The 27,832-nt window shown below is 43.8% G+C and overlaps 1 protein-coding gene across 1 annotated transcript in view; it reads left to right on the top strand.

Moving 5' to 3' along the window:
- Positions 1-1,443: 1,443 nt before the first annotated feature.
- The window catches only part of iqgap3 (IQ motif containing GTPase activating protein 3), a 32,759-nt gene continuing 6,370 nt past the window's right edge, over positions 1,444-27,832 (top strand). Inside the window, exons 1-28 of the mRNA XM_056286165.1 lie at positions 1,444-1,523; positions 1,634-1,790; positions 2,202-2,279; positions 2,572-2,648; positions 2,745-2,812; positions 2,940-3,053; positions 4,043-4,227; positions 4,738-4,816; positions 6,922-7,085; positions 7,243-7,330; positions 7,617-7,780; positions 12,233-12,393; positions 13,321-13,436; positions 14,012-14,175; positions 14,612-14,702; positions 14,886-15,053; positions 15,262-15,404; positions 15,905-16,075; positions 16,294-16,377; positions 17,508-17,579; positions 20,558-20,627; positions 21,401-21,609; positions 21,907-22,059; positions 22,255-22,418; positions 22,905-23,129; positions 23,368-23,508; positions 25,829-25,913; positions 27,490-27,722. Coding sequence (XP_056142140.1) covers positions 1,459-1,523; positions 1,634-1,790; positions 2,202-2,279; positions 2,572-2,648; positions 2,745-2,812; positions 2,940-3,053; positions 4,043-4,227; positions 4,738-4,816; positions 6,922-7,085; positions 7,243-7,330; positions 7,617-7,780; positions 12,233-12,393; positions 13,321-13,436; positions 14,012-14,175; positions 14,612-14,702; positions 14,886-15,053; positions 15,262-15,404; positions 15,905-16,075; positions 16,294-16,377; positions 17,508-17,579; positions 20,558-20,627; positions 21,401-21,609; positions 21,907-22,059; positions 22,255-22,418; positions 22,905-23,129; positions 23,368-23,508; positions 25,829-25,913; positions 27,490-27,722 — 3,689 coding nt within the window. The 5' untranslated portion in view covers positions 1,444-1,458. The remainder of the gene's footprint in view (positions 1,524-1,633; positions 1,791-2,201; positions 2,280-2,571; positions 2,649-2,744; positions 2,813-2,939; positions 3,054-4,042; positions 4,228-4,737; positions 4,817-6,921; positions 7,086-7,242; positions 7,331-7,616; positions 7,781-12,232; positions 12,394-13,320; positions 13,437-14,011; positions 14,176-14,611; positions 14,703-14,885; positions 15,054-15,261; positions 15,405-15,904; positions 16,076-16,293; positions 16,378-17,507; positions 17,580-20,557; positions 20,628-21,400; positions 21,610-21,906; positions 22,060-22,254; positions 22,419-22,904; positions 23,130-23,367; positions 23,509-25,828; positions 25,914-27,489; positions 27,723-27,832) is intronic.

The following is a 27,832-nucleotide window of genomic DNA, read 5'->3' as shown; positions in this document are numbered from 1 at the left end:
TCACAATGTCATCCGCGAACATCATCGTCCATGGAGACTCCTGCCTGATCTTGTCCGTCAACCTGTCCATCACCATTGCAAACAAGAAAGGGCTCAGAGCCGATCCATGATGTAATCCCACCTCCACCTTGAACCCATCTGTCATTCCAACCGCACACCTCACCACTGTCACACTTCCCTCATACGTATCCTGCACCACTCCTACATACTTCTCTGCAACTCCTGACTTCCTCATACAATACCGTTAGCTAGGGACTAACGTGTCTTATTAGTAGTTTACAGTAGAATGGTAGTTATTTTAAACATATGATCGACCTATATGACGTTAGGTGGGGTTAATACCAACATATGGACTACCTGAACTATGGTAGTAGGGATATTTTCACTCACTTTATTTAGTTGAGGTGTCCGCGGTGTATTGGCTGTCCTCATGTCAATCTGCATCACGCTACATCCCCTACCTGTAGATGGTAACTGCGATCGTGGTAATGTCTTTTGAAACAAAACAAATTTAGTAAAACTTCGATTTGTTTTCAAAGTGAATGCTCGTTTTTATTCTGTGTGTGTGTGCGTGAGAGAGAGACTGCGTGTGTACACGTATGTGTACAGCGTAACCGTAGCGTCCTCGCAGGAAAGTGGATCGTGGACCAAGCAAAGTGCGGCTAACGCGTTGGCGTCGTTGCCAAGGCAACATCAAACGTCCTCCCTAAATCAAAACTACAAAAACTATTTCTGCAAGCACTTCCGATTCATAAAACAGACTCAATGGGATAAGACGTCTCCAAACGCGATTTTTTTTAAAATTAATATTATTTTTTTTAGAGTGGAGATCGGATAAAGTTGCCTCTGAGGAAAAGGGTCATTGAGAAAAATACGCTTTCAGTTGGGCCACCCCGAAAAATAAACAGCAGGAGCCATAATGCAAATCTGCCGCCCAATAAGAGTAGCTGCTGTGCATACAGCCAATGAGAGCTCGGCGAGGGCTGTTAATGTGGCCAATCAGAAGCCGGCGGGACATTTCAAACCTGGCTCGGAAACCTCTCCACGCAAGACTAGCTTCGCGCTGTCCAGGTTTGACGCGAAAGACTAATTCGGTATTAAGCTCAAATCTTTAATTTCACGCAGAGAAGAGAGGAATCTACAAGAATTAATACACTTGATGACAGTGTTAGATTGTTAAATCGTTAAACATTGTTCGTTTGTTTTTAACTAGAGCTAACTGGTCTGACGTACAGCCGGACAGAGAGAATGGGGGACTCGGCTGGACAAACCCGCTCAGCATGTAAGTAAAGTTTAGCACCATTTTCTTTTCATTTTTTGTTTCTTCAAATACCACGAAGAAAATGTCAGTTAGCCACCTCTTTAAGTTTGCTAACGCTGTAGGACTCCTTTATTTAGCGTAAGGTGGTTTTAACTGTGGACGTTTGGTTTGTAGACGAGCGTTTGACAGCTGAGGAAATGGACGTGCAGCGCATCCAGAATGTGGCTTATCAGTACCTGTGCAGGCTGGAGGAGGCCAAAAGGTATCAGCTGAAGTCCAGTTTCCTACAGCTTGTCATTCCTAACAGCCACTTCATACCTGGACATTACAAGACAGGAAGGAAACCTCAGTGTGTGCATGTGTGTTTGCCAGGTGGATGGAAGCTTGTCTCCATGAGGAGCTTCCTGCTCCTACAGAGTTGGAGGAGTCATTGAGGAATGGTGTTCTGCTGGCTAAACTGGGACATTGCTTTTCCCCTAACAACGTCCCTCTTAAAAAGATCTTCGACCTCGATCAGGAACGCTACAAGGTCAACACCTTCCACTATGCCATCCGTTTTTTTCTAGTTTAGTTAATTGTCTGTCCATTTCTAAGAAGAAGAAAAAAACTTTATGACTAACATAGTCACATGTGGTCTTTCAGTTGGAAAAACTTGAAAATGGACTACTCAGTACATTAGGATAAGCCTGTAAGATATAAACAATAGTTCTATCTCTGTAACCTGGATTGAAGGTATCAGACATAAACAACCAATAACAAACACAAAAGTAAGACTGCTTGTCTGATGGGAGTTTTTGGAGTTAGCCAGTTGGTTAGTTAGTAAGTTACTTGTTAGTACTCTAGTAAGAGTACTAACAAGAGGTTATGGCTTTGGTGGAGCGATATGATATTGTTTCATGATATTATGATTAGTAATGTACTGACATCTTTCTTCGCCCAGGCCCTGGGATTGCAGTTCCGTCACACAGACAACATCAACCACTGGCGTAATGCCATGCAGGAAGTCGGACTCCCAACGGTAACTGACAAATACAAGAGACGTCACTCTAGTCTGAGTAGAATCTACAGTCTGAACTGGGCGGACTAAGTTTTGGGTTGTCTCAAAAGAGCCCGTTTTCCTAAAATGATGCATGGCATCTCAATAGAGCCAGAGGTGTGCCAACTGGTTCTAATGATGACACTAATATGAAAATGTATATTTATGCTGAATAGAATCATAATTGTGATATTTGGACACAGATTGTAATATGAACATAGTTCCAGTGAACTTCTGTCATAACTGGCCTAATGCAGTAATGTCATTGTTTCAGATCTTCCACCCAGAGACGACAGACATCTATGACAAGAAGAACATGCCTAGAGTTGTGTATTGCATCCATGCACTGAGGTAAACATCAAGCCAGTGCTTTAATGATTATCACCATTACGATTTTATATTATGTGACTGTGTTGTGTTTAACTTGAGCTTCTCTCTCTCCTCCAGTCTCTACCTCTTCAGGCTTGGCCTTGCTCCTCAGATCCATGACCTCTATGGGAAAGTCAAGTTTACTGGTAAATGCCTGCTGGATTTAACAGTGAATATGGGTCAGTTAGTTAGTTTCTGCTGCTGTGCAACGTTGGAGAGAACTGGTTGAGGGTTTGGATTATAAAATGTTCTCATCTCCATTTTGCTTCCCAGAGGAAGAGATCAATAACATGAAGCTTGAGTTGGATAAATACGGGATCCAGATGCCCGCCTTCAGTAAGATTGGCGGCATCCTGACCAATGAGCTGTCAGTTGACGAGGCTGCTGGTAGGTAAAGCCACTGTGATTGGCTCACTGATATCATTACAACTGGCCTGTCTTCAAATTGTCCGAGGTGATAATGCTTTAGACTTAAGTAAATGATAATTAACTGTTATTGGCTTCACAAATGACTCTGGCCCTCACAGTTCTAGTAAGACTTGTACAAAAAAAGTAACCTTCTACACAACTTTCTAGTTTCCTGTTGCTGTAAAGTGAAACCAACAAAATGGGGGAAGATCTGAACTTGGTTCCTCACAGCCACTGTTGGTCCCTCTAAAAACCACAATCTATCAAAAAACAAAAACAAAACATGTGTTCGAAAACCATTTTTGAAATCATATCAAACTAAGTTAACTATTTTTCAAAACAATTCTTTGACATTTTATTTCTATAGAACTGATCTAAATGTTTCAAAAAGTAACCTAAAAAGATAAAACAAGGACTGATAAAGTAAATGACAAGATGTAAAAATCAGTCCCAAAAATGATATTTGGAAGCTATCGAAATAAAAAGTAGCCTGAAGTCTCAAGAAATCCATGAGGAAAATGCAGGTGATATTTACAAGCATTGCCTATGAACTGGTTTAAAAGATTCTGCTGAACGTCCATCCCTGAACCGGGGGGTGGGGGGGATACATCTGTCGCCATCTTACAATGCCGTTAATTGAAACATTTCCAAATCCTCTGTGATTAGTGCACATGGCCATTGAATCTCTGGTTAATGGTCACGCCTATTTGCATATGAAATTGATTGTTGGTTTCGGTCCTTAAGCCACTGCACAGTTTATAAGGGGTGGGGATACTTGCAGTCAGTTTAGACTGAAGAGGTCACTTAGTTGAGTGATGAGACGCATTTGTCAATAAACGTTGCATCCAGATGAACTGATTCAACTTTATTTGATTTTCTTACTTGGACCATTGAGCATGCATTCTGCTGAAATATAAGATTATGATTTTATGTGTGTGTGTGTGTGTGTGTGTGTGTGTGTGTGTCAGTCCATGCTGCAGTGATAGCTATTAACAAGGCAGTTGATAGAGGTCATGTGGCAGCGACTGCACAGGCCCTGCGGAACCCTAATGCCATGCTGGCTGACCTGCAGGAGGCACTAATGGGTGTGTACCAGGAAATGCTGTACGAGAAACGGGCTCACAAAGCATCACTGGCATCTGCTAAGGTGTGTGCCGCCTCTGCTATTCTGCCATCGGAGTAGTAGAATAGACAAGTGTCTGTGTTTGGTTCATTTATTTGTGCCTTTAGGCTTATATTGTGTCTCATATGGGCATATGATAAATGTATTTCCTTGCTTGTAAACAACGCACAAAGCAAATTCTGAAATAGAACATCTAAAAGGACAGCTCATGGCTGAAGACAGTCAGTTGAATGAGTTGGATTTGTATTTGCATGTTTAGTTTGCCACCACTTCCATGTGTAATGTAAGTTATTTGTCACATGGGACTTTGTGGCAAGATTCGATTTGCTTGAAGGAAATTCAGACAGAAAGAAGCTCATAGCTAACAGCACGAGTATTATCCACAATGCAAAGGTGGAACAGCTAGAACTCCTCAGTCTGGAACTGTCCAACCAGTGGTGATGGAGTGGTTGTTGCTGCTGCATGCCTGGTATTATTGTGTTAGTGTTACACTAGTGTGTGCGTGCTTGCCATTCTCATGTTGTCTTTATTTCTTTCCAGTCATGTGCTGCTGAGAAAGACATCTACGAGGAGTATCTGACACAGAAGGAGATCCAAGACAACATCAGCAAAGTCAATGGTGAGTAACACAGCACTACACGTTTGGCGTGACCCTTGGTCCTTACAATTTCTACTTTGCAGTTTTTCAAGTCTATCGTGACGGCTGAGTGTTAAAGGTTTTCATGCCCTGATATAACGTGTTATCCCCGATGACCCGGCTTTGACTTTGGCTCCTTGCCATGTCAGAAGAAGGAACATTTTATAGCACTGCTGTTTCTAGAGTCGATTAATGCAAACAGGGTTATTAAAAGTATCTCAGGAAGAAGACAAAGCATGCAACATGACAACATGTTGTCGTCTCGGTTAGCAAAACCCCTAGAGCTGCATGAGAAATAAACACAAATAACTGGCCTAACGCCTCACTGGTTATAATCCTGGTGCCCAGACTCGGGTGTCTGCGTGTTTGCTATGGAGTATCACTATCCTTACGTTAAGATCACATTAGCCTTAGCCTATGATAGGAAGCCTGACGATCTGACGTTGGAACCAAGGTGGCCTTTGTGTTGCCACAAGGTGGCCTTTGTGTTGCCACGCTGACATAGTGTAGCAGGATCTCAGAATGTAAAGTCCTCATCTCCACACCAAGGGAGAATATTGTTCGTGTTGTCGATGACTATTTTGTTATTACAAAATAAAAGCGTGCATCATTGCTCCAGTGCTGACATTTGGCAACCAGCTTAAAAAATAAAATAAATGCTATAATGCGTTTTATTGGTGTCACTGCCCAGACATGTGATCCTGCCCCATACTGCATTGTCACCTCTGGTAATCTGGCCTCACAGGCAGCAGAGTTTCCAGATTGAATCAGTAAAAGACGTGATGGATAGTCTGAGAAAGGTGGTAAGGAAAAGGTGGCAACATTGACCTCACTGATCACTGCACCGTGCTGAAGCAGTCAAGAGTCACCTCTTGTGGCAAAAAAACAGTATTACCAAACGCTAACCTAACGGTACACCTATGTGTGGTTTGCTCCCTGGTGTGTGCACATTAGGTGGATGATGCCGTCACATTGTCTGTTAGGGATGAGCATTTGAATTAAATTTATCCATCCATTATCCAAACCGCTTATCCTGCTCTCAGGGTCGCGGGGATGCTGGAGCCTATCCCAGCAGTCACTGGGTGGCAGGCGGGGAGACACCCTGGACAGGCCGCCAGTCCATCACAGGGCACACACACACACACACACACACACACACACACACATACACACACACCTAGGGGCAGTTTAGTATGGCCGATTCACCTGATCTACATGTCTTTGGACTGTGGGAGGAAACTGGAGCCCCCGGAGGAAACCCACGGAGACACAGAGAGAACATGCAAACTCCACACAAAGGACCACCCGGGATGACCCCTAAGTTTGAACTACCCCGGGCTCGAACCCAGGACCTTCTCGCTGCAAGGCAACCACACTAACCACTGCGCCACCGTGCCGCCTGAATTAAATTCATTATTTGAATATTCCTTTTTAAAAAAAATCGGTGAATTGTTTAACTTGAATAAAAATTCATAATGTGGGCTGAGTAGACTCCACTAAGCAAATAATCTTCATAGTTTCCCATTCATTAGTTGATTTGATAATGAAACAAAATGCTATTTAATCAATTGTTGAATGCCAGAGGAAGAAAAAACAACGGAAAAGGAATGTGATGGGTGTCCTCAGAATAACATGTTGCAAAAAACAACCTGAAACCACGATTGTATGTTTACAATAGTATGAACAACAGATTTCATTCATTAATTCGAGCACAATGCAAATTATGTGAAAGTGGACCAATTCTGGTTTGCTTGGCTATCAGTGGAACTATTTCAGTCCATGGCCTCCGCCATTGTACATGAGCAGCCTATAGATTATTTGAATAATAAAACATATCAAGTTGAGTCATATAATGATAATTATAATTTAATCACTTATGTCATATAATAATAATAATTTAATCACTTATCCTTGTTCAAGAAAATTAGCATTTGTTTGTGGTCCCAAAAGAGGCAGATGTAAGACCGATTTACAACGAAGCCTGTCTTGGAAAATGTCCCAGATATCATACTGAATGCACTGGAGACAAAGCTAGACCTTAGCCCTCTCCTTTTGTCTACGTTGTGTGTGTTTGTTTCGCTGTCCAGTGCGTGCTGCCATTGAGCAGGTGGATGAAAGTCTTGAGTGTGGGGAAGAGTTGGCCCTGATGGCTTCCCTTCAGCTGCCCTGTTTGGCTCTAAGGGGTCTCCGTACAGAGAACAGCGCTTGGTACCTAGAGCAGCTCACTGCTGACCGCGAACAGAAGGCCCTAGTGAGTACACAAACACAAATCCAGACACACATATAGTATATACACACACACATGCAGACTTGCACACACAGACATGCACAAACATATATACAAAGCTGCTTGACGGTGGCAAAACTGATTGGCTTACTGACTGTTGTGCGCTGTTTTTGATGTCCAGGATCTGGGCTGTGTTGACCCTCTGGAGCCTGAGGAGCTACAGGCAGGCATCACTACAGCCAACCAGGAATCCCATAGTAGCAGGAACAGTAGGTCACTTCATATTCCTACTAAACCCAGTTGACCATTTGACCGGTTCCACTAAATCCAGTGGTTCCGTCTCAGTGGATCATTATAACCATTCGATCATCCTGTACGCAACTTTTGTGCCAGGAGAATCTACTGGACGCAGACTGTAAATAACTGTCCCTGGTTCTGTGTGTGTGTGTGTGTGTGTGTGTGTGTGTGTGTGTGTGTGTGTGTGTGTGTGTTGTATTTTAGGGGATTATCGATGCTTTGTGTTGTATAACTGTATATGTGCGTGTTGTCTTACAGTGCAGAGTGCGGTGCGGCAGATCAATGATGCTTTGCAGAGGGGAGACCCGAGACAGACGATTAGTTCTCTACTGAACCCAGATGCTCTGCTCCCAGAAGTCTTTGCCTTTGCTGCTGAGCTCTACCAGAACCAGCTCGCTCTACTGCAGAGCCAAAGCCCACAGGTACAGCGGTTTTATGTTTGTGTATGTGTGTGTGTGTGTTCTTGTTCAGTTATATTTGAGGACCAATTTTAGTTTTTAACCATAAAATGGCCAGTTTGCACTTCTTCAAGGGTCTATTTAGGGGTAGGACTTGGCTTTAGGGTTAAGGTAAGAGGGCCCTGTATTTTCTGTGATGTGGAGTCACAGAATAGAGACATAGAAATGGATTTTAGGTATTAACACAGAAATGCATGGAATTCAGAGATTTGGTGGAGATAATTATCACATTTCTGGACGTGTTAGCAATTTAAAGGAATTCTTTCTCACACCATCTGTCACTCCCTTGCAAAAAGTCCAGTTGTACCTCTGTGTCTTTGCACATGTGCATGTGAGTGTCCACAGCACATGTCAGTAAATGTACATTGGGTTGGTTGTATGGGATAGGGAAAAAAAAAACACACAACCAGCATTAAAGAACACAACATCAAGAAAATTAAGAAACACGCCTTTTTGCTTTCGTATTGAAAATTGTAGTTGTCTACAAAGTGCGCTTTGTGAATGTAAAAGGAAGAACAAAAAACAATTAAAACCTGAGAAAACTGAAAATCGGAAGACTAGGAATGGAATTTGGGAAAAGGTAAAAGGGATTTCATAGGGCCCTAGGTTAAAGCTAGGCGTGTATTTCTGATAGTTAGGTGTGGGGGCTAGGGAATGGATGTAGTCATTAGGCCTCATATGTATTTTAAAAAATGTGTGAGGTTTATGTGTGTGCGTTCCAGTGGGTCATTGATTTGGTTTGTTCTTTGTTGCCCTCTAGTGGTAGCTATGTCTTATTGTAAACGTGTCTACTTAACTCACTGATATACGTATTTGCCTGGTTGAGGAAGACGACACCTCCACCTCAGATTGTCCAAAACGGATCTAATGGTCATCTTTGCTAATTCTTCCATCTGAAGGGACTTATTGATCAGTCTCGCTACATTCATAATCACATCACACAAGAAACCTAGGGGTGATGTCTGACAACTAATTCTGTCATTCTTTGGCTATGTTACAGCTCTCTCCCATTCCTGTTGCTTTGCATTGTATGACATCTGACAAATCATAACTTGCCTATGAGAACGTACTACCTAGCTCCTGGCCCAGGCTTTAGTCATTACTTGGTTAGGCTATTGTAACGCTCTTCTTTCTGGTCCCCCAGTTTGTGTATTCAACCACTGTAGAGAAACCAGAATGATGCTGCCCACTTGGTTTTCAACTTGCCTTGATGTGCACATGTGTATTTGTGTTCATACACTGGCTCCCTGTTGCTGAATCCATGATTCAAAACCTTGTTGTCAGCTTTCCAGGGACTGCACCTACCCATGAGCCTGTATTAACATGTACACTCTTGGCGTGGCGGTCTATTCTGTTGCCTTCCAACACAGGGATCGCTGGTTCGAATCCCCGTGTTACCTCCGGCTTTGTCGGGCGTCTCTACAGACAGAACTAGCCATGTCTGCAGGTGGGAAGCCGGATGTGGGTATGTATCCTGGTTGCTGCACTAGCGCCTCCTCTGGTCATTCAGAGTAGGCGCATGTTCGGGGGGGAGGGAGAACTGGGGGGAATAGCGTGATCCTCCCACACGCTACGCCCCCCTGGTGAAACTCCTCACTGTCGGGTGAAAAGAAGCGGCTGGTGACTCCACATGTATCGGAGGAGGCATGTGGTAGTCTGCAGCCCTCCCCGGATCAGCAGAGCGGGGTGGAGCAGTGACCAGGATGGCTCGAAAGAGTGGGGTAATTGGCCGTATACAATTGGGGAGAAAAGGGGGGGGTGCACTCTTGTTCACCCTCTCCATTCTATCTCTGGAAGGTTACTGTGTAGTCCACTGTTTATATACATATATAGTAGATTGCCGCCTATATGTAGTGATAATTACAGTGTCTCTATGTTGGGATAGTTGTAGTGTACTGCCTATATGTAATGCTGTGTATAGTCTACTGTGCATATCCCCTTCTGAAGGGCTGAGCTCTGGGTTCATTTTCTCTCTCCTGGACCCAAAATGATGGAATGAACTCCTGTCTTCCATCAGAGATACAGATTCACTCACTCCATTCAAGAAAGAGCTAAAAACTTTCTTCTTCCATGTCCACCTTAATCCATAGATCAGGGATGGGCAACTTTGACGATTGAGAGGGCCGTAAAAATGTAACCCTCACTACCAGAGGGCCAGATTGTGACCGTGCACTTCCACCAGTGGGATACTGTAACCCCATCACTCAATTAACCAATTAAAGCTACTGATTTAATGAATAAAATAAAATATATACCGGTAATCAGAGTTTATTATACCAAAATTTCTATTTAATGAGCTCAACACAGAAACAAAACATCCACATTCCTGAGTGATGTACCATTATTTCAGTGCAGTGGGGTCTCAAAAATCATTCAATAATGGTACACAAGTTAACATTCACACTAAGTGCAACAACTAATATTCATGTTTGTAGTGCATTTCTACTCTGCCCCCCCCCCCCATTCCATGACATGTTTTAAATAAACATGCATTTAGCTCAAAATGGTAAATGGACTGCATTTTATATAGCACTTTTCTAGTCTACCGACCACTCAAAGTGCTTTACAATGTCTGCCTCACGTTCACCCATTCACACACACACATTCATCCACTGAAACTCACCCGCAGGTGGATCGGTATACAGTTCTGTCTTCATGAGATACTTGTGGCCTCTCCTGCTGGCGTACAACAGACTGAATGTCAGTGTCAATGATTGTGCCATTTATGGTATTATCATCATCATCATCATCAGGTCGAGTATCCTCAGATGGCTCTGACCCTGTCACGCCACCCGTCTCTGTCCTGCATAGCAACTGGAAGATCCTCAGAAGGACATCCCGTGTCGTCGCCAAGTTGGTTGATGTAATTTCTTGCAGGTCTTCCCACACGTGTCTTCCCACGTTTGGGTGACCTAAGCAGAGTGTCGCTTGCCAGTTCTTCCTCGCTCCTCCAGCAATGACCAGCAAATCGAACCCTTCGTTCTCGGATAGTGTTTGAGATGGCGGGTATATTGCCGTAGAGACACTTCTTTGTAGGGTGCTTCTTCCAGGAAACATTTAGTGCAGTACGCAGCATTCTGGTGAAAGCCCCATCAAGTTCGGTTCAAGCCGTTTGGTGAGGGTCCAAGAAGATGATCCATAAGGGAGAACGGACTCAACTGTTGCTCGAAAAAAATTCCCACTTCAGTTTGTCTGGCAACGTGGACTTCCACATGACATTAAGTCCCTCAGTGGCACCCCAAGCCTTTCCAGTTCGGAGCTTTTTATTTATGGCATAATGGTCACCAAGTATGGCTGCTTGCTGGTCTGTAATATTGTCCCGCTAATTTGTAATTACCCGTGTCACTAATGGCGATGTCTCTGTCAAGCACCTACACTGATTAGACTTGACATAACATGAGCTCTTCGTGTGATGACTATGTAGTGCTCTACAATTTCTGTAAGTTGACACACATCTGCTAATTGTTGACTCTTATAAGTCATCTTGGATGAAAGCATCTGTTGAACTGGTATGAAAATGTACTTTTTTTCATGGAAACCAAGGCAGTGTGATTGGACGACAAACACACAGCTTTCCATTTGGTGTACATATCCAAACACGTTTGTATATATCTTTTCTATAGTTTATGTATATTAGTATTTTTTTATTTTTTTTTATTTTTCCCTTTTTCTCCCCAATTGTACCCGGCCAATTACCCCACTCCTCCGAGCCGTCCCGGTCGCTGCTCCACCCCCTCTGTCAATCCTGGGAGGGCTGCAGACTACCACATGTCTCCTCCGATACATGTGGATTCGCCAGCCGCTTCTTTTCACCTGACAGTGAGGAGTTTCTCCAGGGGGACGTAGCACATGGGATGGTCACGCTATTCCCCCCAGTTCCCCCTCCCCCCTGAACAGGTGCCCCGACCGACCAGAGGAGGCGCTAGTGCAGCGACCAGGACACATACCCACATCCGGCTTCCCACCTGCAGACACGGCCAACTGTGTCTTTAGGGACGCCCAACCAAGCTGTAGGTAACATGGGGATTTGAACCGGCGATCCCCGTGTTGTTAGGCAACGGAATAGACCACCATGCCATCCGGATGCCCCGTATATGTATATTCTGTCTGTCTTTCTTACATTGGATATTTTTGACTTTTTTTCTGTTTTCATGTGAAGTTCAATGTATTTTTATGTTAAAAAAAAGGGTTTATAGATGGATGGATAGATAGATAGATGGATAGATAGATAGATAGATAGATAGATAGATAGATAGATAGATAGATAGATAGATAGATAGATAGATAGATAGATAGTAATATTTATTTGAAATAATCACCACTCTGCTCATGTCACATTCATGGTGAGTGTAGAGGGGTTCAGGTAACCGGTGAAGCTCTAATGAAGTTTATCACGGTGTTTTTCTTCACCACCAGGGGAAGCTGCAGCAGGAGGAGCTGTATGTTGCCGTGGAGATGCTGTCAGCGGTTGCCCTTATCAATCAGGCGCTGGGGGCTGAAGATTTTCAGGCGTTTTGTTCCTGTGTGGTCAGTCCCTCTGCTGGTCTGGCTGACGTGGACCACGGCCTGCTGCAGAGGTCTGTCCGTCTCTCTGATTGAGTGCCTGCTCTCTGGTCTTCTGTTGCTCAGTCTGTCTTTCTGCTGTGTGTCTGTTGTTCTGTTTGTCCGACTGACTGCCTGCTTCTGTCGGTAGTTCTGTCCATTTCCCTGTCCATTGCTGTGTTGTTCTGTCTGTTGCTTGGTTCCACTTTCTGTTGTTCTGTCTGTTTGTCTAATGTGTTCATGTGTTGTTCCTGCTCTGTGTCTGTTATTCAGAATCAGAATCAGGTTTATTGGCCGTGTAGGTTTGCACATACATGGAATTTGACTGCGGTTTTGTGGCTCTCAGTGTACTTAACATAGAATAACAACACAACAATCTTCAGATATATACACAAGGATTGACTTATATAGGGGAAATAAGAGGTGATAAGATGCAGTGGTGCAGAGAATATATCAGAGATGCTGAAATAGATGTTAGCAGGTTACTTACACACATGCCTGAGGTAGATGGACATGACAGAGTGTACCAGTATAAACACAATGTACAGTACAGTATATACAACACGGTTGGATTTATTTGACAGTGTTAAGGGTTCATTTGAATGGCAGCCCGCGGAAAGAAACTGTTTTTATATACAAAACAACCCGGTATTCTGTCTGTGTTGGTCGGTCTATTATTCTGTCCGTTCTGTTGCCGATTCTGTTGTTCTGTCTGTTTTTCTTGACTCAGTGGAGCAGCTCCGTTTTGAGCTCCTTTTTTCCAACAATCAGTTTACTTAAGGAAAGGAAAAAAAATTATTATCATGGGTTACACTTTTTCTCATCATGGACACTTTCTTCAAAAAAGGGGAAAAAATACTACAGTCAGCGTTTGACAAGTTTTGTGTCAGTATCTCGATTTGACTTGGGCGCCCCTTAGAGTGTGTATGGCCTTCATGTGTGCGTCTGTGTGTTGTTATCAGGTACTTTTCAGAGTTGTGTGTAGTGAGGAAGCAGACGGGTAGAACTCTACTGACCTGGAATCAGCTTCAAGCAGAAATTTCCTCCGTCAATGCCTCAGTCCAGGAGGAACACGACCGTATGTATACACACACACACACTCAAAACATGCACAAACACACACACACAGACACACACACACACACACACACACACACACACACACACACACACACACACACACACACACACACACACACACACACACACAATTACATGCACACACACACATTTAATTGATGCAACTTTCTTCAAAGCTGATCAGTTCTCTTCTGTCAGGTTTTATGAGGGTCAGGAGGCAAAAAAAAGAAAAAAGATGTACTGTATATACCATACTCTGTAGTTTACTTTGGCAATTTTTTTATCTGTATTATGCTAGGCTGTATTTTATCTGTATTTTGCTGAGCTATATTTTATTTATACTGTACTGGACTAGGCTATTAGGCTATATATAATTTGTACTATGCTAGGCTATATTTTTCTATGATGTGGTGACCTGAAGTTCCTGAACTGTACTTGTACTGTGCTAGGCCATATTTTATCTGTACTGTGGCAGCGTAAACTCTACTTGTGTGGTTGCTATGCTAATTATGTCTGTGTTATGGAGTTGATATCCCAATGACCACTTTTTGGCACCCATCTCCCCCCCTCCAGAGATCTTCACTATTGGACTGATAAACCAGGCTCTGTACAAGGGCGATCCCCACAAGACCCTGGCTGCCCTGCTTCTGCCCTCTAGTGGTCTGGAGGATGTGGTACCAGCCAACGCCTGTCGATATCATGATATCCTGACCCATGCCAAGAAGCAGAAGGCTGAGGTACAGTTGCCCCATAGAAACACTTGTTCATTTAAATGTCCACTACGCGATTTCCCAATGGATTTTCTCTGAAGGTCCTTCCTCGCCTTCTGAAACAACTGATATGACACTGTTCATACACTCTACTGACACCCACCAGCATAGGCGTAGCTGGGCCTTTCTTGTAGATGCTATGACTCATGTAGTAAACTATCGCCTCCACTCACTTTTTCTTCTACGGCAAGTAGGCCAATGCTACTATGTTGAATAAAATGGCTTATTCTTTACCTACAAAACATTTTCAGTCTTGGTCTTGGTGTACATTATTTAAAACACATTTATAAAACATAGATTTGTAAATCATTTATTTTATTTTATTTTTTGCCTAATAAATTGCTCAGTGGACCGTTAAACAAACAGCCAATCAAATTCTGACCTCATGGCTTTCCAATCACAGAGAAGTCGTGACCCAGGAGCAGAGCTGTGGTTGGCTGACATCCAGGAAGGTGTAAGGAAAGCCAATCAGCAAACGCAGAGGGCTCTGAAGAGTGAGTTGGCCTTCTTCTCAACCCTGAGTCAGCAGGTTCTCTGCCTTGCTCACTGGCACTTTGACAAAGCAAAAGGCAGCTGTGTGAAGCCCCTAAACCCGGTGTGTGTGTGTGTGTGTGTGTGTGTGTGTGTGTGTGTGTGTGTGTGTGTGTGTGTGTGTGTGTGTGTGTGTGTGTTGTCAGGGGCCCTGGGATTGGCTGCCGTGAACCAGGCGGTGAAGGAGGGCAGGGCGCCTCAGACGCTACGTGTCCTGCAGCTGCCAGAGGTGGCGCTGAAGAGTGTGATGTCAGAGTGCGCTGCAGCCTACCAGGCTGAACTAACTGCACTGCTCAGGGCCAAGACTGAGGGAGGTCAGGATAATAGTCTGTCTGTCTGTCTCTCTTTCTTTCTCTCTCCCTCTCACACACACACAATGCTGATCTGTCCTACTGATCTAGTCTAGTGTAAATCTAGATTACTGACTGTTAGACATCTATCGCTACACCACACCAAATTACTGTTACCGCACAAATTTATCCAAAGACTGTCTGTTTTTGTTAATTTGTTTGTTCTTTCCAGGAGACAACAGGAGTCCGTGGGCTGGAATCCAGATGGAGGATAGGAGCTGGTTTTACTTCCACCTGTCCAGACTAGAGGGGAGCTGGGAGAGACCGCCTGCCTTCATCCACAATAACCTCTTCATGACCCACACAGAGATCCAGGTTTGCTACAGTAGTAGAAACCCAGCATGTTTCAGAGCCAGACTGACCACATCACTGTCTTTATATCAGACGCCTTTCAGCAAGAACACACTGGAAGTCTTTAAGAACCCGGCACACAGTTGATGAATCCTTTTTAGCTTCAGTGTCTGTAATTCACAGTGTTAAACCAGTCTTCATACCCACAGGAAGTTGAATCAGTTCATCTGGACACAACGTTTATTGAGAGAGAAATTGTGTCCAGATGAACTGTTTCAACTTCCTGTGATTTTCTTATCTGGATTATTGCGCATGCACAAGTCTTCATACTGAAGTCTTCATACTGAAACACGGAATTTTCTTAGGCTCTCCTTTGCCTACTGACACACACACATTAATAAATAGAGGTTAATTATGATCAGGAGTTCCTTGCTGACTAGATTAGCCCCCAAACCAACACCCACAACACACCATACCTGCCACAGATGAAGCTCACTTGCATTGTCTCTCTGGCTCCCCTGCAGGCGGGGCTAAGCAGTGTGACGGCAGCACACAGCAGGGAGTGCCAGTGGAAGGCCAGTGAGGACCTGTTGGTGCAGCTTCAGGCTCAGAGTCGCGGCTTTCTCCTCAGACAGAGGCTGGGGGCACGACTCCACTTCCTTAATACCCAGCTTCCTGCTGTCATCCGCATCCAGGTAAGAACCATGAGCACCAGGTAAAGTTTGGACATGGAATTGAGCCAGGCAGGCTGATGAAACCTTCTTTATTATCTTTTTGGAAATGCTAAAGTTAGGCCACCTGAAGTATGGCCATTTTAAATCGTTTGATGTGCTGGATACAATCGAGTGTGTTTTTTTTATCTGTCTGTCTGTGTGCATATGTCTGTGTGTTTCCCATGTATATATGCTTGCAGTCCCATTGGCGGAGGTATGTCCAGCAGCGTGCATATAGACAAAGACTGCAGTATCTCTATCAGAACTGGAGGGCAGTGGTGAAGGTAGGAACACAATCTGCTATGCTTCACTGACACACAATTTGCCTTCTTCACCTCGCCGCCATATTTGGTTTGTAGACATCTTGAGGGGGATTAGATGCAGAAGTGCCATAGACTCCAATAAAAAAACTCCACTATAAAAATACAATTTCAAGAGTAGTATTAATCACAGTTACAGCTGGAAATCATCTCAGTAGCTACAATAAAACATTGCCTGTGGCTGAGCTATGTTTTCTTACTGTTGTTTCATGAATGCAAGTCAATCAGCAGAACAGCCATTCACCTTCATTCATTTTATATCAGAAAACCGTGACGGTTAAACACGTTTGACAACTTATAACACCTTTGAAATTATGATAGCCTGATCTCTGTCATTGTGTTCAATACTACTCTTGAAATAGTATTTTTATAGCAATTTTACTATTGGAGTCTATGGCACTTCCTCGTCTAATCCCCCTCGTAATGTCAGTCAACCAAACATGGCGGCAAGGTGATTAAGGCGAATGGGAGCACAAACCTACAGATACGCCATACATGTTAATTGATATCAGAAAAATTTGCAAGTAGCAATATAGGGGTTTAAGCCTATTAAGGGCAACATGTGCTTTTTTTTTACCATTGATAAAGATGTATGTGCATCTTTAAAGTTATAGATGATCATTTTGTTTTGGCCATTAATATTATACACCATGGGCTATCTGAAATCCACTGGCTCACAGAGCTGTCACCAAGTATGGTTAAATACACTGATGCTGTGTGGCAGACTGTTGTGGTCTTTAGCGTACATGTACATGTGCTTCCAGGGACTATTCACACCAAATTTGTTATGAATTGGACAAGCAGCCACTGTAAAACATAACCAACCACCATGTGGAGGTCCTAATCCGAGTTGGCTGGTTAAATGGTAATAGTGAGTATTGTTTTCTGGGATTAAACAGCCCCTGAAACTTGCAAACCAGAAGTTGGCATTCTGTTTTGGTGTGTCTCATTGGAAAGGATATTCCCTCACAAACCATTTGACACCCTGTTGTAAATGTTTAATATAGTCTTCTGACTATTCACTGTCTTTTTCTGACTATTAACTATGTCGTTGTGACTGTTTACTTTGTTTTTCTGACTGTTTATGGGAACAGATCCAGGCGTGGGTGAGGATGTGTTTGGCAAGAAGGAAATACCTTGCACGCCTTCGCTTCTTCAGAAAGAATGTAAGAATCAATTAATTCTACTCATTAGGTCAGTGAATGGGCTTTGATGCTGCTTCTTCTGCTTCTTTCGGCTGTTCCCGTTAGGGGTCACCATAGTGAATCATCCATTTCCATCTCTTCCTGTCCTCTGCATCTTAGTTTGTCTCTAACCTGTCCACCTTGAGCAGTCCCTCTAATATACTCGTTCCTAATCCTGTCCATCTTCGTCACTCCCAATGAAAATCTTAGCATCTTCAACTCTGCCACCTCCAGCTCCGCCTCCTGTCCTTTCCTACTCCTGTCAGTACCACTCTCTCCAAACCATATGACAAAGCTGGTCTCACTACCATCTTGAAAACCTTCCCTTTAACTCTTGCTGGTACCCTTCTGCCGCAAATCACTCCTGACACTCACCTCCACCCACTCCAACCTGCCTGCACTCTCTTCTTCACCTCTCTCCCGCACTTAGCGTTACGTTGAACAGTTGAACCCATTTATTTAAACTCATCCACCTTCATCACCTGTACTCCTTGCATCCTCACCATTCTTCTATCCTCTCTCTAATTCAGGCATATGTATTTCATCTTGCTCCTACTGACTTCCATTCCTCTTCTCTCCAGTACATACTTCCACCTCTCCAGGCTCTCCTCAACCTGCTCCCTACTCTCACTACAGATCACAATGTCATCCACAGACATCATAGTCCACGGAGACTCCTGCCTGATCTCATCCGTCAACCTGTATATTACCATGTGAAACAAGAAAGGGCTCAAAGCCGATCCTTGATATAATCCCACCTTGAACCCATCAGTCATTCCTACCTCACCACTGTCACACTGCCCATCCTAACTCGCTCTTTGTGTAGCCAATTAGTACAAGTTCTTTTCTCCTTCCTTAGTGTCCAACCTCTCATACAACTCACCATACACCTTTTCCTGTGCCTTCACCACCTCTCTCTTTGCTTTACTCCACATCTCCTTATACTCCTGTCTACTTTCTTCATCTCTCTGGCAATCCCACTTCTTCTTCACCAACCTCTTCCTCTGTATACTTCCCTGTACTTCCTCATTCCACCACCAAGTCTCCTTGACTTGCTTCCTCTGTCCAGATGACACACCAAGTACCTTCCTAGCTGTCTCCCTCACTATTTCTGTAGTGCTTTCCCAGCCATCTGGCAAGTCTTCACTACCACCCAGTGTCGGCCTTAACTCCTCCCTGAACTCCACACAATATTCTCCCTTCTTCAACTTCCACCATTTGATCCTTGGCTCTGCCTTCACTCTCTTAGTCATCCTACAGACCACCATCCGATGCTGCCTTGCTACATTCTCCCCTGTCACCACCTTGCAGTCTCCCAATTTCTTTCAGATCGCACCTCTTGCGATCGCACCTGTGTGCACTTTCCTCTACTCGTATATGTCACCCTGTGTTCCTCCCTCTTCTTGAAATATGTGTTCACCCACAGCTATTTCCATCCTTTTTGCAAAATCCACCACCATCTGTCCTTCCACATTCCTCTACTTGACACCATACCCATTCATCACCTCCTCATCACCTCTGTTCCCTTTACCAACATGCCCATTGAAGTCTGCTCCAATCACCACTCTCTCCTTGGGTACACTCTCCACTACTTCATCCAACTTCCTTCATAATTCTTCTTTCTCTTTCATCTCACACCCAACATGCGAGGCATGTGCTCTGACAACATTAATCAATACACCTCCAAGTTCCAACTTCATACTCATCACGCTTTCTGACACTCTCTTCACCCCCTGCACACTCTTGACATACTCTTCCTTCAGGAATACCCCTACCCCATTTCTCCCCCCATCTGCACCATGATAGAAGAGTTTGAACCCACCTCTGATGCTCCTGGCCTTATTCCCCTTCCACCTGGTCTCTTGCACACACATTATACCTACCTTCCTTCTCTCCATCATATCAGCCAGCTGTCTCCCTTTACCAGTCATAGTGCCAACATTCAAAGTTCTGACTCTCACCTCCACACTCCTACCCTTCCTCCTCTCCCCCTGCTTCTGGACATGCCCTCTCCCTCTCCTCCTTTGCCCAACAGTAGCATAGTTGCCAACAGCACTGGTGGCGGTCATTGGTAACCTGGACCTCGACCGATCCAGTATAGAAATCTGATTCATGATCCGCATATTTGATTTGGCAAAGGTTTCATGCCAGATACCCTCCCTGATGCAACCCTCCCCATTTATCCGTGCTATTTATTATGCACACTGGCTTGTGCATCCTCAGTGGCTGGGCTTTGATACTGCTAATGTGCTTTAATTAATCAACACTGCTGATATTAGGGATCTTCATGACTAAAATAAAATGTTTTTTGCTGTATTGAGCCTTTCCTCAGCAGCCTTCTCCATTTTGCCTGCGGTCCAACATAAGATGTTGTTCGAGGTGAAACTGGCAACCAGCGCTTTTCCCCCCCCCTGATGCACAAAAGAATTGCACAAGCTGGACACACATTGCTGCTCAATGAAAGAAATATTACGACTGGTTGAACAACAACCTGCCAGCCATATGTTCGACTAGTCAACCAATTGAGTTCAGCCCAGTTGTGAGCCTTCTGACTCTGAACCAGGTCCTCTGGGTTTAACACAGTTGAAATTAAAGGTGTCATGTGTAATTTTTACCTGAGCGCTGCCCTCTGTTGTTTGCTGATTCAAATTAAAAAAGCATGCTTACTGACATCGGTATTTTCAAACACCTTCAAGTTTGTTTTTTGTTTTGTTTTTTTGGGGGGGGGTAGTACAATACTTTTTTTTTTTTTTACCTCTGCTAATATTTACCAGTCATTATGCTTCAGGAAGGCTGAAATACATCACATAGACCCTTTAACTGTAGATTTACCTATTGAAAACAGGTAAGTTAGTTCGGGTGCTCTTTGTGATCATAGAGCAACGTGTCGTCTCATTTACCTACCCCTCTCCATGAGCCGCTCAGTCAGAGACAGTTGGTGTTCTGTTCTCTGTCCACAGGTGGGCGCCATCATAAAGATCCAAGCTTTCTTCAGGGCCAACCGGGCGAGGGAGCAGTACAGGATGCTGGGTGAGCACTCGCTTTGTATTTCAGGAAACCTACACTATTCACACTGGATGAGGTGGCTTAGTTAACACACCAGCTTTCTCTCTCTCTCTCACACACACACACACACACACACACACTGAGTACTATCCACACTACAGCACTCTATACAGCTGTAGAAGCAGAGTGCTTTCTGTAAGTAGAGGAAATGTGAAGTTTCCACTGGTTAAGTTCATATATGAAACTAAAAATGGGAAAATTTGTTGGGTTTTGAAGTTGCAATGAAAATGTAAAAAAAAAAAATGGTTGCATTTGATTGTGCACCATTAGTACCAAAAATGCACAGTTGGTTCCAGTTGTGCATTTTTTTCCTTTGCAATACAATCTGTTAGGTTTTAAAGTAGAGGATTTTTGAAGAATGTAAAAAAAAGTTTCCACAACCTATTTTAGCCCAATTTATTATTCTGCATGCTTGTCTTCCACTGCTGTCTTACCTATGTCATATGCTATCTTAGCAGTGTCAGTTTTGATAGTACTTCCTTTTTAAAGATAACAGAATCATTAAAAGCTCTTGAAAACTTTATTTGAATATAAGATCAGTCGATATATTAATGATGTTGCCTTCAAAAAACTTTTATTAAACATGCTCAATAAACTCAACTAATCTGCCTCATCCGGACTGTGTGGGTGTGGTCTGACCACATAATGATTGACAGTGGATAACTATATTATTATTGTTATTATTATTACAAGTAATGACATTGAGCACCACCTCTCTCTTCCCTGGCTTCTCTCAGTCCACTCAGCAACGCCTCCTCTTTCTGTGGTGAGAAAGTTTGCTCACCTGTTGGAGCAGGGAGACAGCGACATCCGCCAGGAAGCGGAGCTCCTGCGGCTTCGGGAGGAGGTGGTGAGGACCATACGCTTCAACCAGCAGCTGGAAGCTGACCTGAACCTGATGGACCTGAAGATTGGCTTGCTGGTCCGCAACCGTGTCACTCTGCAGGTACTGAGGGCATCATGGGAAATTACTACAGTAATAAAGGCAGAATAAATTCCCCTCACTCAATAGCTACTGCCCAGGTACCCCAAAACAAGGCACTTGACCCAGAACGCTTCAGAGCTTCTAGAGGGAAGTATGTGTGTTTCTATGTGTGTGGGAGGTGTGATCTTGAGCTGTAAAAACCTGTTTAATGGTAACACTGTTTGTGTGTGTGTGTGTGCGTGCATGTGTGTGTAATATACGCTTTATATTGTACGTGTGATGATATTTTGTGTTATTTCTGCACTTGTGTGTCTGCAGGAGGTGGTCTCTCATTGTAAGAAGTTAACCAGGAAGAATAAGGAGCAGCTGTCTGATATGATGGCTCTGGAACGTTCCAAAGGACTCAAAGCTCTCAGTAAAAACTGCAGAGAGCGGCTAGAGAATTACCAGCACCTGTTCTACCTGCTACAGGTCAGATAAACACATTAGCACACACAATCTACCCGCTACAGGTCAAATACACACATGAGCTGTGTTATCATAAATGATTTCTTTATAAGACAGATTTGTGTTGTACTGGATGTCGCATGTCTTTATCTGTGTATAAAGACACTTCAGTGTGTGTTTATTCATATGTATGTATGTTGTGTATGTTACGTATGTCAGACCCAGCCATCGTACTTGGCCCAGTTGATCTTCTTGATGCCTCAGACGAAGACGACCCAGTTCATGGAAGCTTTGGTCTTTACTCTCTTCAACTATGGATCCGACCGCAGGGAGGCGTACTTGCTGCTTCAGCTGTTTACTCAGGCTCTTCATTACGAGATCAGGTCTATACACACACACACATCTATTAGTTTGTTTTTTTTTCTGTTGTGAGCAGACCTTGTTTTGTATGCTAACTTTTAGGAATTTCCTTGATTGTTAGTGGCTTGTGTTAATAAACAATTATCAGTTAATCTTAGACAAGACAGCAGAATATAGCCATTGACATAAAATTTACTTGAAAACCACACACACAAGTCCTTTTAGAAAAGGGGAAGCTCACAATAGGGTCATAAGTGTCTTGAAAATCCAGATAGGCTGGACTTTAACCCAGGACGGTCTTACTGTGAGGCCACAGTGCTGACCGCTAATTCACTCTGGCAGCCATCATTAGCTCAGATGGCAAGAAGTCAAAAATATGTGCTGAAAAATATGACTTACAGAAGTCATTTTCAATTTTGCATTTGTCTACAAGATATTTCCTTTATTCAATTTGTGTTTTTTTTTTTTTTTTTTTTAATATACATATATTCCTCATCCTCCCCCTGCAGGATGAAGGTGGAGCGTCCTCAGGATGTGGTGACTGGTAATCCCACCGTCATTAAGATGTTGGTGAGTTTTTATCGGCATGCCCGTGGTCAGAATTCCCTCCGAGACATCCTGGGCCCCGCCCTCAGAGACGTCCTGCAGGATCGGACCCTCAGTATCAGAACCGACCCTGTAGAAATCTATAAAACCTGGGTCAACCAGACAGAGACCCAGACCGGACACAAGAGGTCAGCATACACACGCGCGCACACACACACACACACACACACACACACACACACACACAGATATATCCTCATGGGGACAAAAAAGTATCTCTGAGTCAAAATACTGTGTGTGTGTGTGTGTGTGTGTGTGTGTGTGTGTGTGTGTGTGTGTGTGTGTGTGTGTGTGTGTGTGTGTGTGTGTGTGTGTGTGTGTGTGTGTGTGTGTGTGTGTGTGTGTGTGTGTGTGATCTTTGATCAGCTCCCTGCCCTATGAGGTTAGTGCAGAGCAGGCTCTGTCTCACCCTGAGGTTCAGCGTCGGCTGGACATCGCCATGGTCAACCTGAAGAACCTGACAGACCGCGTGCTCAATGCCATCACCACCAACCTCCACAAACTACCGTAAGCCTCGCCACCACCAGCCTCCCAAAACTACCATAAGGCTGAACCACCAGCCTCAGAAAGACTAGGCCTGTTGTGACATAATGGCGTCATCACGATTATTTTTTGCCCATCATTTTGCGTAATTGTTACATTTGACAATCTGATGTCTCGATCCAAATGTGAAGGGAATTTCAACACTGTGAGGTATGAATCAATGGGTCTCTTCATTTATGGCGGTGAGTTTCTCTTAACGGGTACAGCAGTGAGATGGACAGTTACAGTACAAATAATTCATAGAGAGTCCTTTGCTGCTTAATTTCAGTCTATATATATATAGATAGATAGATATAGTATATCCGTTTAGAATCGCTGTGCAATGCAGTCAGACCAAATGGCCGATCTGCCATATAATATTCACTAGATCATTATTTATTTGACAAGCACGTTTCTTTCGCTTAGTTGTCAAGCGAGAGTAAAACCTTTTTAGCAGCACTATTGCCGTTTTGTCACATTTTGTTTCCAACAAGCTTTTCTGAAATGGCACCTGAACCCCCATGAAGACGCATCAGGGAGTTAGCCGTGGCAATCTCTCAAACACTCTTGAGATGTCTTGTTCATTTTAATATAGCTGTTTTAACTCGGTTCTTTAATTTATTTATCTATTTTAATTCATTGTTTTTACTACATGGCTGTGGAGCCCTGTTTTTAGCATCGTACATTGGAGAACCCCAGTGAAGTCACCAAACATGAGTTAAAACTAAGGTGTTGACCTACCTAACAAAATGAAAATGTAGTTCAAGAAAATTGAAGTGTAACTAAACCCTTGACAGTTATAGTGGATTTGCTGAAATCTACAAGTTAAAAACCATCTAAAGGTTAAAAGCATGCCAGGCTGACTTGGTACTCTGTGACGTAAGCAAAGCAGGGTAAACATAGCTGCAGCTAATTACATTTATGACGAGTCTGTTAGATTTCAGTGTGCCAGCACACCTATCAACACTGACAGATGGACAGAGCCAGCACTAAGAATTGTGAATACTGGTTCTTTGGGAGATAAGGTTTTATGAGCTTAAATGGAAGGCAATTTCATGCTACCTGCCCCACTGTGCAATGCCATGACATCACACAACATGGCATGCACAAGGCTTCTAAAAATGTAGTTTATGCATTTCAGTTTTGTCCTGTTTGTCAAATGCAGGGCTGTATTTTGTAAGAAATAAATGTTTTGAGTATTAAGAAATGAAATGGCAACATAAAATATTGTTATTGGAGCGAAAATAGAAAGACAAAATGTGATTTGTTTGTGCTGGTTGAGAGCCACATGGCGCGATCCATGGAACTTATTCTGAATTCTGACGTGGACGCTATCTCTTCTTGCACAGCCTATATCGCTACTTGTCTCTTTTCTGATTAAGAGTGCAAAATGATATTTAAACGGTATAGCTGGCATCTTTTCTCTCCCAAATACGAACACACTGTATGGATTCAATCTGTTCTCAGTGTGTGCGGTGTGTATCTACACCTTAAATTAACATGTGTTTCCTTATCCAGATACAGATCGCATGTTAATGCTAGGTGTAAATGGGACTAAAGAGACGGTTAAATACAGATGGAAAGCAGATTTTTTTTCTTCAGTCGTTCATGGTTAGCAGTGAGCAGTCAACACAGTGGGGGCAGTGTGAAAGATGAGCAGAATAGGCTTTGCAGACCATTTTTGGAAACCCCACCCATTTTCACACAAGCACACCTGGATAATCGCTGCAGAAAGCTGGCGTCGACTTCAAAATGTCAGCTCCAGAAAGCTGCTCAACCCCCAAATCCAAATATCATAAAGAGGCTTTCCAACACTATCCAACGTTTGGAAGAGCACCGTGATGGAAGCACGCGGCAGGCTGAGTCTCAACATCACCCTCCACACACTAACATGTCTCTCTGAGATGGAATTTAGGCTCCTTTTCTTCTTTTTTTTCCAACAAAGTTAGGGATTTCTGATGTAACTGTGTTTGATAATAGTTTTTTTCCTGGATTTATCGAAGATATTAGTGAGATCTTTGCTGTTGAAGGGTGTAGCACCAGTCTTTAAAACTAGACTTGATCGAACTATGAGGTAATGAGAAGCCCGGGACCAGTTGACATCTGTGTTCAATACTTGTTTTGCACACTACACTACATGCTAATGCATTAGCACACAGTGGAGGGCTAGCAGAGGGCCACACTATCTTAGTTAAAATACCACCACACACTTTGCTGAACACAGGAGCTATTAGCCCGTCACGAGTTGTAATATTCTTTAATTATATTTCACTCTTAAGAGTTAACTAAAGCTGTCTTTGTTTAGATATGGGATGCGTTATACAGCCAAGATCCTGAGAGACACCCTGAAGGCCAAGTTTCCTCAAGCCAGTGAGGAGGAGCTTTATAAGGTGACTGTCTTCACGCTGATACAGATTCATGACTCAGATCCAGCTGCTGAACACATGCTAGTGAGATGTGATGGCCATGTCTGCTGCTAAGAGACTGTTGAAGACTGCTTAAGGCATGACAGTGTTTTGCAAAAGGTCGAAACATGTTCCCTTTCCATAACCATACTGAGCTGTAGGCCTTGCCAGGACAATACAAAGGGCTTTAAAATTCTCCACCGCAACTCCAGATATTTATTTCCATGGCAGCAAAACCCGTTCAACCTGGGATTCTGTTGTATGCTTTATATCCGGTAATGTACACAGCTGTAATGCAATATTTCATAAAAAATAACTGGCGTCTCTGCCTTTCATGCTGCACATTCGGCTGCACTAAATTAAAAAGCTCTCCTGAAATGTAGAGGTCAAGTTTATTAAGGTCAGTGAAGCTATGAGGTTTGTTCAGAGAAGAGTAAATAGCGATAGAGATAGGCGTAGTTGGAGGGACCAGGTGGCGACAGGAAATTGCCTGGCGCAACAGTGGGTCTGTTGAGGTAGTCAATAATAAGGCTGAATTAATGGAGACTGGCATCTCCATTACATGTGAGAGAAACCATTACCTCCTGTTTATCTGCTGGAGGATTTTGTGATCAAGTTACAATCCTGAAGATTCACACACAAATTCCCCAATCCCTTTCAGCACTGCCCACCACTGATGTGTTGAAGATGATGGATATCCAACCCGGGTGGCATGGTGCCGCAGTGGTTAGTGCGGTCGCCTCACAGCAAGAATGTCCTGGGTTCGAGCCCCGGGGTAGTCCAACCTCGGGGGTCATCCTGGGTCGTCCTCTGTGTGGAATTTACATGTTCTCCCCGTGTCTGCATGGGTTTCCTCCGGGGACTCCGGTTTCCTGTCCAAAGACATGTAGGTCAGGTGGATCGGCCATACTAAATTGCCCCTAGGTATGAATGCGTGTGGTGTGTATGTCGGCCCTGTGTGACGGCCTGGTGGCCTGTCCAGGGTGTCTCCCCACCTGCCGCCCAATGACTGCTCAGATAGGCTCCAGCATCCCTGCGACCCTGAGAGCAGGATAAGCGGTTCGGATAGTGGATGGCTGGATGGAATATCCAACTTGTTAAGACTTCTGTAGTAGCTGAATTGAATAGTTAATGTCTGCCAAGAAAAATTATAGGATTCATTGTGTTTATTTTTTCATCATAGCAGCCAGATGAGGAAGAAGATGGCAGGTACTGGTGAGTTTGAAGAAGGGAAGTTGTGTCTAACAAGCAGATATGACAGAACAAGCTGGTATAAGACCTTTACGAACAGATAGTACAACGTCAATCAGCCAAGTAAAACTTAGGTTCAACCATGTTTTTTTGGGGGGGGGGGCGCTGACACAACAGCACTGCTGACTGCTTCATCGCTCAGCTTAAAAACATCTACACATGAGGCAGGCAGTGCAAATAAAACCAGGATTGAAGCTTTAAGATGATAGAATGGGAATGGAATAGGACTCCTAACCATTGTGGTGTTGGTGCCAGTAGAAGGAGACCACTGTCCCTGGTGCCTCACTCTAACCTGATTTGATCTACACAGATTGTGGGGAACCTGGTATACTATCGCTACATGAACCCTGCTGTAGTGGCGCCGGATGGTTTTGACGTGGTGGAGTTCACTGCGGGCTCCGCCCTTCTACCGGAGCAACGGCGGATCCTGGGCTCCATCGCTCGCATGCTGCAGCACGCCGCCGCCAACAAACATTTCCATGGTGACAGCTCCTACCTGCGAGTCCTGAATGATTACATCAGCCTTACCCACACCAAGTTCAGGTCAGCTGGGACACAATGGCGTCACTCCAACATGACCTCTGACCTCACAGGGATCATTACCAACAACAGAGCAGCAAGTTTCTGTTGTTAAAGGGAGAATTTAGGTGGGG

Source organism: Lampris incognitus, chromosome 9, assembly GCF_029633865.1.
Source record: "Lampris incognitus isolate fLamInc1 chromosome 9, fLamInc1.hap2, whole genome shotgun sequence".
Classification (NCBI taxonomy): domain Eukaryota; kingdom Metazoa; phylum Chordata; class Actinopteri; order Lampriformes; family Lampridae; genus Lampris; species Lampris incognitus.
The sequence above is the reverse complement of the archived record's forward strand: the minus strand, read 5'-3'. Positions and strand labels throughout refer to the sequence as shown.